The sequence below is a fragment of the Megalobrama amblycephala genome, linkage group LG9 (genome assembly GCF_018812025.1).
Source record: "Megalobrama amblycephala isolate DHTTF-2021 linkage group LG9, ASM1881202v1, whole genome shotgun sequence".
NCBI lineage: Eukaryota > Metazoa > Chordata > Actinopteri > Cypriniformes > Xenocyprididae > Megalobrama > Megalobrama amblycephala.
In genome coordinates, this window is record NC_063052.1 from 28,329,848 (window position 1) to 28,342,960 (window position 13,113).

Here is a 13,113-nt window from a genome sequence, read left to right on the forward strand (position 1 = left end):
ATGTTAATTTTAAAAAAAGCATGATTATATATATATATATATATATATATATATATATATATATATATATATATATATATATATATATATAATATATCTTAAACAGAAAGAGTTAAGTTCAGTTAAAGGTATATTTCAAGTATAAAAATTAATACTGAAATATGAACATAGTAGTATACTTTTTTTTTAGACAAGAAAATGCACTATCCAAACTTAAATGGTTGTAATTCAAGAATACTTTGGAGTATAAGGCTGGTCTTGTTTTAAAGATGAAATTTGGCAGATTATTGTAGAAGTGAAATAACTTATGTAAGTGAAACAGAAAAAAAGTTATATAAGTTTAAGTTTATGAAAATGTAAAATGTAAAAATATAATATTTTATATTTTATATAAAATATATATTTTACAAAACCAGTTTTACTCTAAAGCTGCTAGGAAATCAAAGCCAAAATTCTGAACAAGTTGTGTTTCAAATTTCAGGTTGATATCTTAAAAAATGAGCTTTCAGTAAGATTTTGTTTGGGCGCAGTACCACACTTTTTCACTAGATGACAACCAAGCTCCATTGGTGACCATATAAAGGCGCCTCCATTTCCATATGGTTTGAGTGATCTGAACCATATATTTCCATTATTTTCATACAATTTATGAAGTAGACATCCTATATAGAAGAAGTATGGGAGGTTTGGCAGAATTTGATATGAATTCAGCCTCTAATAAACATAAAAATAACATGTATTTGGGTTATAGATCGCCGTCACAATCATAAACGTATATATTTTTTCTATTAAAAACATTTTCAGACCTTTTTTTCTCAAAAAATTGAATGGATGTTATCTTTTGAACTCTTGGCATGAAAACAAACATGTTTCAACCAATCTTTAATGGTTTTTCATGTTCATTGCTATTTCAAAATAAAGGTCTGAATGCGCCTTATGAGTATGAAAATATGCTTGTTGCAAATTGATAAATTACTGCTTCTCTGTAATATATTTTGAAAATCAGTTACCAAATATGTAAACTAGAGATTCTAAGCTTTCAAATGATATATAGTTTGTCAAGATTAGTTTAGGTTTATTATAGAATATTACTGTTTTAAATATGTAATGGCTGTGGGCCCACCGGTGGGCCAGTGACAGCTAACAGGTTAAACTCTAAAATTCAGAAGACTTAGCTTAGTGAAGCTAAATACTAAATAAAATGATTTTGTAAGTCTTTAAAATTCCTTCAGTCTATGTAAACAGAGATAAAATACACTGAATTCTTTCAAAAGGAAAAATAATTCAAATCTTAATAGAATAAGAGGGAAAAAAGACAACACAGAATTCATATTTTGTGTATCAATTTTATTGTTTTGTTTCAAATTATAGTTCATGTCTTTTATGTGACTGCTGAATTACAAAATAAGTATTTTCCTTACATGATTCTGTGATTTATTTACTGCCAGTATTTATTCTGTTCTCCACTAAACTAGACACTGTTCCATTACTCCAACCTTTGTTGCAGGCACTTGTCACACATTGGTTAATCAATCACTGAATATTTTCTTTCAGCTTTCATGTTTTCTATTCAGCTAAAGAGTTTAATATATGTGACTGTTTCAACAGTCTTACTTCCCTAGATAAAAAAAATCCTTAATTGTAATTTTAATAAAAACAATTAGGTGTTTTTTTTTTTTTTTTTTTTTTTTTTTTTTTTTTTTTGTTATATAAGGTATATATGTTAAAAGAAAATTATAAAGAGAACAGAATGACATTTAAAACATGCTCCTAGTGAACAGATATAAATAATTTTGAGACTGGAACAGATACAAATATTGGCTCTATTGCATACCCATAGACCTTTTGCTGTATAATGCACAGATATAATCTGATTTGATCAGATTTGGTTTACTTTTCTTCTGGAAGTATTTCTGATTTGTTGTTTACTGATTGTGAGTGTTAACTGACAAATAAAACTAACTCAACAAATCATCTAAAATCACCAATTTATGTTATAAACCACCAAGATAAATGACTGTAGAAAACTTACAGAAACTTTAAATTCTGATCAAAAGTTAATTAATTTCTTCTTTATATCTTTTGACTCATTACATTCAACCTATGTTGTGGTTGGCATTAATATTATCTTTCATGATATTACAACATTCTGTAACACTTTACAACACTGGTGCACTAATATGCATTAATTCATGCTTAAAGGTGACCTAGAATGCTTTTTCACAAGATGTAATATGAGTCTAAGGTGTCTCCTGAATGTGTCTGTGAAGTTTCAGCTCAAAATACCCCATAGATTTTTTTTAAATTAATTTTGGGGCCTCATTAACTACACACTGATTTTTTATACACTGTATAGTCAAGAGCTCATGGGGCAGGAGGCAGCGTGCCATTTAAAGGGGCGGCGCGCTGCCTCCTGCCCCATGAGCTCTTGACTATACAGTGTATGTACAAAGTTCACACAGCTAATATAACCCTCAAATGGATCTTTGCAAGATGTTTGTCATTCATGCTGTATTCATGCTTCGAATTATGTGAGTAAAGTATTTATTTTGATGTTTACATTTGATTCTGAATGAGTTTGAGACTATGCTCTGTGGCTAACGGCTAATGCTACACTGTTGGATAGATTTATAAAGAATGAAGTTGTGTTTATGAATTATACAGACTGCAAGTGTTTAAAAATGAAAATAGCGACGGCTCTTGTCTCTGTGAATACAGTAAGAAACGATGGTAACTTTACCCACATTTAACAGTACATTAGCAACATGCTAATGAAACATTTAGAAAGACAATTTACAAATATCACTAAAAGTATCACAGCACAGATCCAGACGTTAATACTGCCTTTCCTTGTCTAATGCTTGAACATGAGCTGGTATATATGCAAATATTAAGGTCATACATATTAATGATCCCGACTGTTAGTAACAGTCTGTGTTATGTTGAGATCCGCGTGTTTTCCGGAAGTCTTTTAAACAAATGAGATTTACATAAGAAGGAGGAAGCAATGGGGTTTGAAACTCAATGTATGTCTTTTCCATGTACTGAACTCTTGTTATTCAACTATGCCGAAGTAAATTCAAATTTTGATTCTAGGGCACCTTTAACTAATGCACAGATAATCATGTGTTAATGTATGACTCATGAAGAACTAAAACATGAATTAATGATTACTGCATCAGCAACTAATAAAGTTTCTATATGATTAATAGATTAAGTAATATATGAATTGTATGAATTCCTTAATAACATATTTTATTAACTAAAAGTGTAAATTAATGTGTTATATCACAATGGGTTGAAGCCATGTACTTCAACTTTCAGTTGTTTAATTAATCATTAATGATACATTTGCAAATCATTGTTATGACTTTACATGTTGAGGCACATGACTTTTAACTAATTGTTAAGTAATATGTCATATAGTTTTGACATCTACACTAAGCCATGGATTTCAATTTCCAACAATTTACTACCACTGTACCAGATAAACTGCTGCATCCAGAACCTTGTTGTTCATGGCACAGGAATTGTCAAGGTCAAGGATTCAAAGGCAGAACACTGATGTAACATGTAACACTGTGTCAAGACCTGACAAAGACAATAGAACTCATTATAATCAGTGATAGTGATTCTACACTGGATGCGGCACGACACAACACAACAAAACGTCACTTCTGTTATGAAGGACAAATGGATGTGCTATGGTCTGTCATGTCCAGTGTTGACAGCTGTTGCGGCATGACTCGATAATGGCCGTGTCCAAATTAAAATCAGTGCAACATCAATCTGTAGTTTAGATTCTGCTGTTCTGATATATGTGTGTGCAACTTACCCATCCTTCAGACACATTCTCTGTCATTACATTCACTTCATGTGCAACCATCAAAGCCCATTAATGACATATTACTTAACAATTAGTTAATAGTCATGTGCCTCAACAAGTAAAGCCATAACATAATGATACATTTACAAATCATTAGTTAATGATTAATTAAAGCAGACAACTGGAAGTTGAACTACATCGCTTCAACCCATTGTGGTAGTTAACACATTAATGTACAATATTAGTTAATAAAATATGTTATTAAGGAATCAATACATCATGACACATTTAATTAACAACAATTCATATATTACTTAATCAGATAGAATCTTACTGATGCAGTAATCATTAATAAGTGGTTTAGTTCTTCATGAGTCATACATTAACACATGATTATCTGTGCATTAGTTAAGCATGAATTAATGCCTATTAGTGCACCAGTGTTGTAAAGTGTTACCCAACATTCTTTCCACCCATTAGTGACGCCCCTGCCTTTTACCAACAATTAAGGCTACAACTCCACCAACAATTCCACCAACAACTCCACCAACAACTCCACCAACAATTCCACCAACAGCTCCACCAGCTCCACCACCAATTATAGCACCAGCTGCAATGCCCATTAAAAAGTGTTTCCAATACTTGGAAAAAAACTTCTTAAATCCACTTCCTTCTTCACACTTTGTATTTTGTTTTTTCTCTTGTTGTTTCAGACTAATCTCATACTGTATCTCTACTTTGATTCTCTCCTCTTTCTGCCTTTTCACTCTCTCAATCTCATCACGTCTTTGTTTCTCCTCTTGTTGTTTTCTCGCCTCTTCCTCTCTCTGTCTCTCAACTCTTCTCATTTCAGACACCATTTGAGTTTCACACTCTGCTCTGATTCTCTCCTCTGTCATCATTCTCACTCTCTCAATCTCCTCTCGTCTTTGAATCTCCACTTGTTCTTGTCTCTCATTGTTCTCGTGCTGTATCTCTGCTCTGATTCTCTGTTCTGTCTCCTGTCTTAATCTCCTAATCTCTTCCTCTCGTCTGAATCTCTGAGCATCTTCAAACATCTGATTACTGTAGTGTCCTCCTCCATTCTGCTCTATCATTGTGTCAATCTTCTGCAGTAGATCATTCACCTGCTGTCTGTTATTCATATCTTCATTGTTGAAGACGTGAAATCTGCCTCCACACTGATCAACTAGACGTTTTAATCTGCTGTTCTCCTCAATGATTTCTTCTATGGACCTTCCTTTTAGCTGATCTCCATGAGTGAAGAGAATCATGGAGTATTTCAACACTTCTTCACCAAACAACATCTCAATCATCTGAGGAATCTCTTCCTCCTGCTGAGTGAATCTATTCACAGGAAACACAATGAGAAAAGCGTGAGGTCCAGGACTGGATAAATAAACACTTCTGGCTATCTCCATCATTAACTGCTCAGAGCTCATCTGTGTGTCAAATAATCCAGGAGTATCAACTACAGACACAGATCTGCCTGAAACAGTGGCATGTTTCACTGAAGATTCACGGGTCACTGAAATTGAGCCAACTGTAGATTCAAACACTGTCTGTCCCAGTATTGTGTTTGCAGCTGCACTCTTCCCAACACCACTTTTACCCAGCAGCACAATTCTTCTGGATAAATGACGGTTGACAGGGATGTTGACTGAAGTTCTTTGTCTTTTTGGCACTATATGGAGGGGGAAAAAACAGATCACACTTATACTTCAACTTATACCATCTACTTTGTACATGGAATTGAATGTGTTCCTTACAACTTGTCAAATAAACCTAATCCATGGATATTGACATGCAGCCAGGAGCCGTGTTTCCTGACATTTATATGTGACTTATTTCGATGGCTGGGAAATACATAAAGCAAATCTGCCTGTGAATATTTATATAATTACAATATAGGTAGGTTTAAATCCACGTAATCACTTATATCAATGTTATATCGTCATATTGTCCAGCCTAAAAATATATATAATTTTATAGTTTTTGTCAGTGTTGTTTATTTAAAAACACCCAATTATGCAGAATATAAGATGGAAAATATTTAATTGATGAGTTGTCAACATAATATATAACAATACAATATATGCGGTATGATTTTACCTCAAAATCCAACAATTTGACACAAAATGATAACTGCAAGTTTATCTGCTGGAGTCGAGTTGTTTCTGTGAATTGCAGTGATCCATTTGCTTCTTTTTTCTGTAGCTTTTGGCAGTTTTTAAATATTTACCTCAGGTGTTGTGTCAAAGCTATTTGTATGGAACGGCATTGTATTTGTGTGGAACTGCATGAGGGTGAGTAATAAATGACAGAATTTTTATTTTTGAGTGAACTAACCCTTTAATGGATCACACTACAAACATAATGATCGTATAACACATGATGCATTGCTGTGTCCATTATCCCATAATTAACAGACATTAGACAACACTGCAAAATCAAGCTGTTATAATCATATATTTATTGTCCAACATTCCCAATTTTTCTGATGCATGTCCTTAATTTAATTTCATATGTTGGTAATAATTCAGTGTTTATAAGCCTTTTAAAGAATTTTAACCAAAACTGACTGGGTTTCTAGAGAGCAAAAAGGTTTTGTGAAAAAAAGTGTAAGATTTAAACACAAAGTGTGTAAAATAAACTGTTAAAAGGATTTGATGATCACTAGTGATAGTATTTATTCAGTGTTGTCATCATCAGTCAGATTTCAGCTTTAATTATACAATGCTGAGAAAAATAAAAAAACATCCAATACCTAAATCTCTGCAGGCCTCTGCATGTTAAGTGTTAAACGATAAACAGGTCAATTTGAGTAAGACTGAACAAAAATGGCTTGTTTGAAATAGTTGCCAGGAACAAGGCTCTTCTCTCTAAAAAGAATATACTAGCACAGTTTAGGGATGGGAATAGGCCTACTCATTTTTGACAGCGACAATCAATCATAAAAACTATTGGTTATTGCGGAACTTGGGGCGGTCTCTGAGGTCCGATTTGTTAGTGTTAGACAAAGCCTGGCAAAATAAATTGAAATTGGATTTGAAAGCATGCAGTGATGTCTGGAATCACTTTGATCATGTAAAACAGTTAAGTGCAAGATGTGCAGCAATAATCTGTCATATATAATGAGAACATGATTGTCATAGGGAAGAGCACGTCCTTGTTACGGTTTGAGTTGTGTTTTGTTCTGTTTAGTCCATCCATGTCTAGAGTGTTTTTCTTTGATCGTATGCTCCCCTTTGTTCTTTGTTTCCCGCCACTTGTTTGTTGTCATGGTTTCTGATTTGATTAGTGTTTGAGTTCAGCTGTGTCCTGTTAATTAGTCTCATTAGGCCTTCTATTCACTGTGTATTTAAGCCCTGTGTTTGTTCAGTTCCTTTGTTAGTTCTCTGTTGTGTATAGTGTGTTGTTCTGTTCATGCTACCTGTGTGTAACTGTCAAAAGACAGTTTTCATTCAAATGTATATTTTTGAACATTTGGTTATAAATTAATTACCATTGTTATTTCATTCATTGTTTAAAAACAAATGTGACATGTATAGGTATTATTACTCCCTTGAAATGTTTAATGTAAAGGGTTCTTTAAGAAACGTAATGCGTAACATGACCATTGTTAAGTTGGGAGCAGATGCAGAGAGACTGCGGGACATAAGCCTCAAGATAATTGTTTAATCTGCATGTGGTCTGGGAGGCGCACACGGTAATTTACTTTGTATTTGTGTATATTGTTTATTATGTTGTTTTATGTCACTCTGCACAAATATGTAACGTGTTATTACGGATTGTTGTATTTGTTGCGTCATTCAATTGTATATCAGTGGACATCACAAGAAACTTGAGAAATGCATATATGAAAATTGTTTTTATTTATTGTAGTTTTCACGGTGTCTGCAGAGAGAGAGAGAGAGAGCGAGCAAATAAAATAACAAAAGACATCTGTATGAAGCGTGGCCATTTTTTCGTCGGACCCGTGCAGCTATACTGAGTTTCTGTTTAGTTATGATGAAAAGTACTGCTGCAATTAGATCCTGCTTCCTTGCTGCAACCTACTTTGATGGTCCTTTTGTTCAGATTTAAGTTCTAAGATTGTCTGTATCTGATTAATTTTATTTTTAACAGTAGACTTGTTTTATGTTTTAAAATGTGCAGTAAAGACTATAAATATACAAATTTTGTTGTTGAATATTAAATATGCCATATGTAGGATTTTAAACCTACAAGTGTATTTTTATGATAGCAGCAACTAATAATATGTATAAATATATAGTTAATTAGTCTGTGCTTTTATTATTTTAATTTTTAGTCTAGTGAATTTTATTTATTTTTATTTTTAGATTGTAATGTTGCAGTTGCAATGTTAGAATGTAAAGTAACTTTCTCTTTTTTGCACATATTGTAGGCCTATTAGTGTGCCAGACTACATGGTTACATATTGTATTAATAGCTTTTAATATAAACAATATTTGTAGGACAAATACAAGTAAATACAGATTTATTTTTTTCTAAATCCAAATAGAAAAATGTAGAAAATACAGAGATATATACCACATATCGCCATTTAGTCAAAAAATGCCAAGATATGACTTTTTGGCCATATCGCCCAGCCCTACTTCAAAGCGTCATCAGCTGCACTCGAGGGATCTACCCACATGTTGTTAAAGTTTGGTTATTTAAAAAAAAGATTAAAAGCATGATGCCCCCATGAGATGTAAAGTTTATTTAAACTGCATACATTAAAGCATACAATTAAATTATTGTGACAGATATGAAAGGGGAGGATTCATGAATCCTCAGGAAGTTTCCTCACTCCTCGATCCTCGCCTCCCGCAGTGCAATTAGAGAGCTCGATTGGTTTCTGGGTCATAGTATGGAGGACGGAGGAGCAAGGAAACGAGGAGGGATTTTGAGAAAATCATTGTAAATGTGAATATAAATACACTTACGAGTCTCTATGTTTCTGTGGAAAACTCTAGATATCAGAGAATTCACTTGATCATCATGTCTTCTTATATGCTTGTTGTTGAACACATGGCATCTGCCCTCATATTTCTGAGCAAGGGTCTTCAAGTATTCAGTTTCTTTGATGACTTTATTTATGGTCTTCTTTTCTTCTTCAAGTTCATCTCCTCTTGTAAAGAGAATCCAGGTGTTTTGTATATGCTTTGCTCCCAAAAGCACCTCAATCTTCTCCAGAGCTTCCTGATCTTCTTCAGTGAATCTGTCTGCCTGGAGAACCAGCAGAAACGCACACAGGCCTGATTCACATTTCCGAAGAATTTCTTCATATTTCCAAAGATCTTCCTTACTCAACTCTGTATCAGAAAATCCTGGTGTGTCATAAACTTTGATCGGTAATCCACAAATATTACCGATTTCAACAGCTACATTGTGTTTGACAGAAGTGGAGCTGCTCTCTGAGATGAAAGCTTTTCGTCCCAATATTGTGTTTCCTGATGAACTTTTCCCAACTCCCGTTCTTCCCAGCAAGACCAGATTTAAACACAGATTTTGCATTAGCTCTGTGTCCATTTTTATTCTGTATAGCCTGGAAATAAGTAATATTAACATGGTTAAATAATTAAAGGATATAATTATGGGACATAACCTAAGTTGTCTAGGTGTTTCTATTGCAAAATAATATGAAATTTCATAATTTCGTAAAAAAAGCCTTCAAAAAAAAAAAAAAAGGAAGAAAGAAATGGTCTACATTCTTCAAATGTAGATTAATTAGTAGATTAATCTTGATTAATTAGTCTAGTAATTCAGTGTTGCTATGTCAATTATTCTGGTTTTAATTATTTAATTATTGTATGGTGTTTGAGTCTGTGGGACCCGTTTTCATTTTTTATCAAAATAAAAATGATATGATTATTATTATTTTAACTCAGACTCATTGGCCTTGGCTCATTTTCTGTAAATAACATATATCAGAACACATTATTAGTGACCACATACTGTACAACATGATGTAGGGGAATGATGAGGTCACATTCTGAAACATCTTCCTCTCTACATCATTAAAAGTTTCTCTCCCTTCCAAAATCAATTGCAAGGCCCTCTGAGCTATGAATCTTAATCAGTTGTAATAAGGAACCACAGTAACGCTTTAGATTACAGCCCAGAAAGTACTGCATAATTACGAACAGTGGCATAGTTTGTGTGGGGATGGGGGGAGGTAAATTTCAAATCCATCAGTTACATGATGAATGATTATACATAAATTTCATAATGTTATGAAGTATAGACAGACAGACAGACAGACAGATAGATAGATAGATAGATAGATAGATAGATAGATAGATAGATAGATAGATGCAATCTTTTTTTAAAAAAATGGGGAAATATGCTTTTGTTTCATGTAGTTACAGGGTAAGTAATTAAAAAAAACGCAAACAATCTGATATCACTGACTCCGAAACCTTTATTTGAAAAACAACTTAATGAAAAACAGCTCTGTAACACTTATTATTCATGTATTCATTTTTTTTTTTTTTAAATCAACTTTTCATTTCAAATTCTAAAGTCCTGACAGAAAGTAACACATTTTGTCCCTTTTTTGGTTGTTGTTGTTGTTTCTCGCTTGGCTTCCTCCTCCTCTTGTTTTATATTTCTGAGTATTTCTGTTCCAGAAAGTCTCTTCCAAATTGTCACAGCTTTCAGGTTTTTTCGAGCATCAGTCTGAGTGACGTAAATGGGGGCGGAATTCCTTTAATGGGCACTTCTCCTGGAAGGCCGCCCATTCACGTCGACCAGAGCGAGAGAGCAAGGGCACTATCAATGTGAATTCGGGTTTATGGTGTGTTGGGTTGTGAGGGAAAAAAAAACCGTGTTGGTTTCCGTGGCTGCTCGAGTCCTCAGGATCGGTAAACAAGGCCCAGTTCAGCACTGGATTTACAGATTGTTTGGAACTGAAAGATGGAACGGTCACAGCGATAATGATCCATGATAATGATAAATTCATTATTCATCATTCACTATACGCTATATTCATTATAGTGATTCAAAACTTATCCAGGGATAATGCGATGGTGTATTGTTTGTTTAAATACAGTTGTTTAGCTGACCATTGATAGCTTGTAGACGATCTAAACACAAAAGCTGCATGTACACGTGATAGCTCATCACTCTTTAGCTCCGCTCACAATGACACGCATCCAGGCACTCGGCTGTTTTCGGAAATACTCGGTACAGCGTATTTATCTTTTATAAATCTACTAAAGATGTTTTGGTGATATGAAGGATGCACTACTACTTTATAGGTACTCAAGATTATCATGAGATTGGCAGAAACTGTGTGATACCCCCCTTTTAACAATGTTGAATGGTAAATGCCCACTAGAGGGAGTTGTTGTATTATGTGGGAAATGGTATGCATGTAAGGAAAGAAGGTTTATTTTCTTTTCATGCAGTGCTAGTAAAGAGACTGTGTGAGTTACTTGAATGTGATCTCTCTTGATTATATTAGGCCTACTACACAACACTCAACTGTAGTATTACATCTTACAAAGTTAAAAGACAGGAAATGCAATTTATATTAAAAAAAAAAAAAACAGTTCACCCTAAGTTTTCCCTTATTTGCTGTCCATTCTCATTATTTGTCAAGTGGTTGCATTCTGAGTTTTTCCTGTTATCCTGTTATGAGTATTTCTAATTAAAGTCTGCTTCCTGAATAAAGATTAAGGCACTTTATGTCACAAAGGCAGTTCCTGACCATAATTTCCCCAAAATAAATATGCATGCTTAAGGTACAGTGCAAATTATAAGACACAAAAATGAAAAAAGTCAAAAATAATTCTAAATAACATGATAGATATGTTTATATATATATATATATATTTTTTTTTTTTTTATTAAAAATAAAACAATATGTTCAGTAATTTCCACAATATATCAACTATTACAATATAGACTTAAAGGGTTATATTAGATATTAATCTTACCTGTCAAAAATGTACTTCAAGATACAGGTTTTGATGCCAGAAACTTGTTTTGCTGTCTACAGACACAGGTTGTCTGAAATGTTTGCTTTCATTTCAGCCTTTATATTATTTCAGTTTAAGAATTTTGAAAGGCGGAGCAAAGCCATTTCAGATTGGTGTTAATGTTGTCTTGTGCTCTTCCTTATGTTGTTCCAAATCTATATGAGTTTCTTCACTTTCATCAGTGTTTCTGTCCATTAAAATCATGACGCATATTCATCTAGCTGTTTGTTCCCTCCGATAGTTATTCACTTCGGACAAGTAACCTTTGGCAGGTACTTTTATAACCAGATAAAAAGTCTTACCAGCATTACAACAAAATTATTATAATTAATTAATGTTATGATAACTTAAAAATTCTTTTTGGTTTATCTAATTTCTCTATTGTAGTAAATGTCTGCAACATTTTAATTGGAAAGATAGTTTACAAGGTTATTAAAAATAAATAATATTTAGGGAACATTCTGTATTTTAGTTATTTTAGTTTACTGTAGTTATTTTTAGATAACTTTAAAATGTTCTGTACAAGTTATTATTTAGGTTATTTTAAAAATAACCACCCTGCAACATTTTTGGAATGTTATTTTATGGTTGCAAATTAATAACCTAAAAATAACCATTAGGGAACGTTATGTATGTCATGGTTTGAGGTGTGTTTTGTTCTGGGGTGTGTTTCCCGAAAGCATCGTTAGGCAACTATGGTCGTAAGTCCCATTGAACTCTATTGGTAACGACGGAACTTGCGACCATAGTTCGATTTGGGAAACACACCCATGTTTAGTTGTATATGTCTAAAGTTTGTTTTTCTTTGGTCACATGTTCCCCTTTGTTCTTAGTTTCATGCCACTTGTCTGTATCCATGGTTTCTGTTTTGATTAGTGTTTGAGTTCAGTTAATTCGTCCTGTATTCCTCTGTTCCCTTTTGAAAGGGAACTCGCTCTGCGTTTGATAACGCTATGGGGAACGTTTATGTGACTCGGTGTTTGGAAGCCAAATATCAACAAACTCCAATCCCATTGGCCGGCAACAGCCTATGATGTAATGGGGCACGACCCGGAAGTATATAAGGACCGCCGGGAGAAGCAGTCAGTATCTTTTTGTCTTTCGGGACTGTCATGTTTCAGTATGAATGATAAGAAAGCAAGTTTCTTGGCAATATGTCTGGAAGTGTGCTGAGGCGTGTCCGAGTTTTCTGACACCCGAGGACACACACAACCTTTGGGTTGTTTGTCTGGGCGAAGAGCATGCACAGACAGTACTCGAGGGTGCTGTCTGTGTTAATTGTGAGCATCTTTCTAT

General features: G+C 33.8%; 1 protein-coding gene across 1 annotated transcript; it reads right to left on the reverse strand.

Annotated features, from left to right (window-relative positions):
• Nucleotides 1–4,247: 4,247 nt before the first annotated feature.
• Nucleotides 4,248–11,842, reverse strand: LOC125275509 (GTPase IMAP family member 8-like). Its single transcript, XM_048202504.1, has 3 exons — nt 11,776–11,842; nt 8,779–9,380; nt 4,248–5,510 (listed from the first exon to the last, which is right to left on the reverse strand). Exons 2-3 carry the CDS (start codon nt 9,362–9,364, stop codon nt 4,303–4,305), a joined length of 1,794 nt encoding a protein of 597 aa, XP_048058461.1. The 5' UTR covers nt 9,365–9,380; nt 11,776–11,842; the 3' UTR covers nt 4,248–4,302.
• Nucleotides 11,843–13,113: the final 1,271 nt, after the last annotated feature.

What these genes read in the sequence shown, in the direction of transcription:
- LOC125275509 (XM_048202504.1), bottom strand. Translation starts at nt 9,364, where the DNA reads ATGGACACAGAGCTAATGCAAAATCTGTGTTTAAATCTGGTCTTGCTG. An exon ending in CCACAGAAACATAGAGACTC is followed by an intron (nt 5,511 to 8,778) that starts GTAAGTGTATTT and finishes CCCTCCATATAG; the next exon opens with TGCCAAAAAGACAAAGAACT.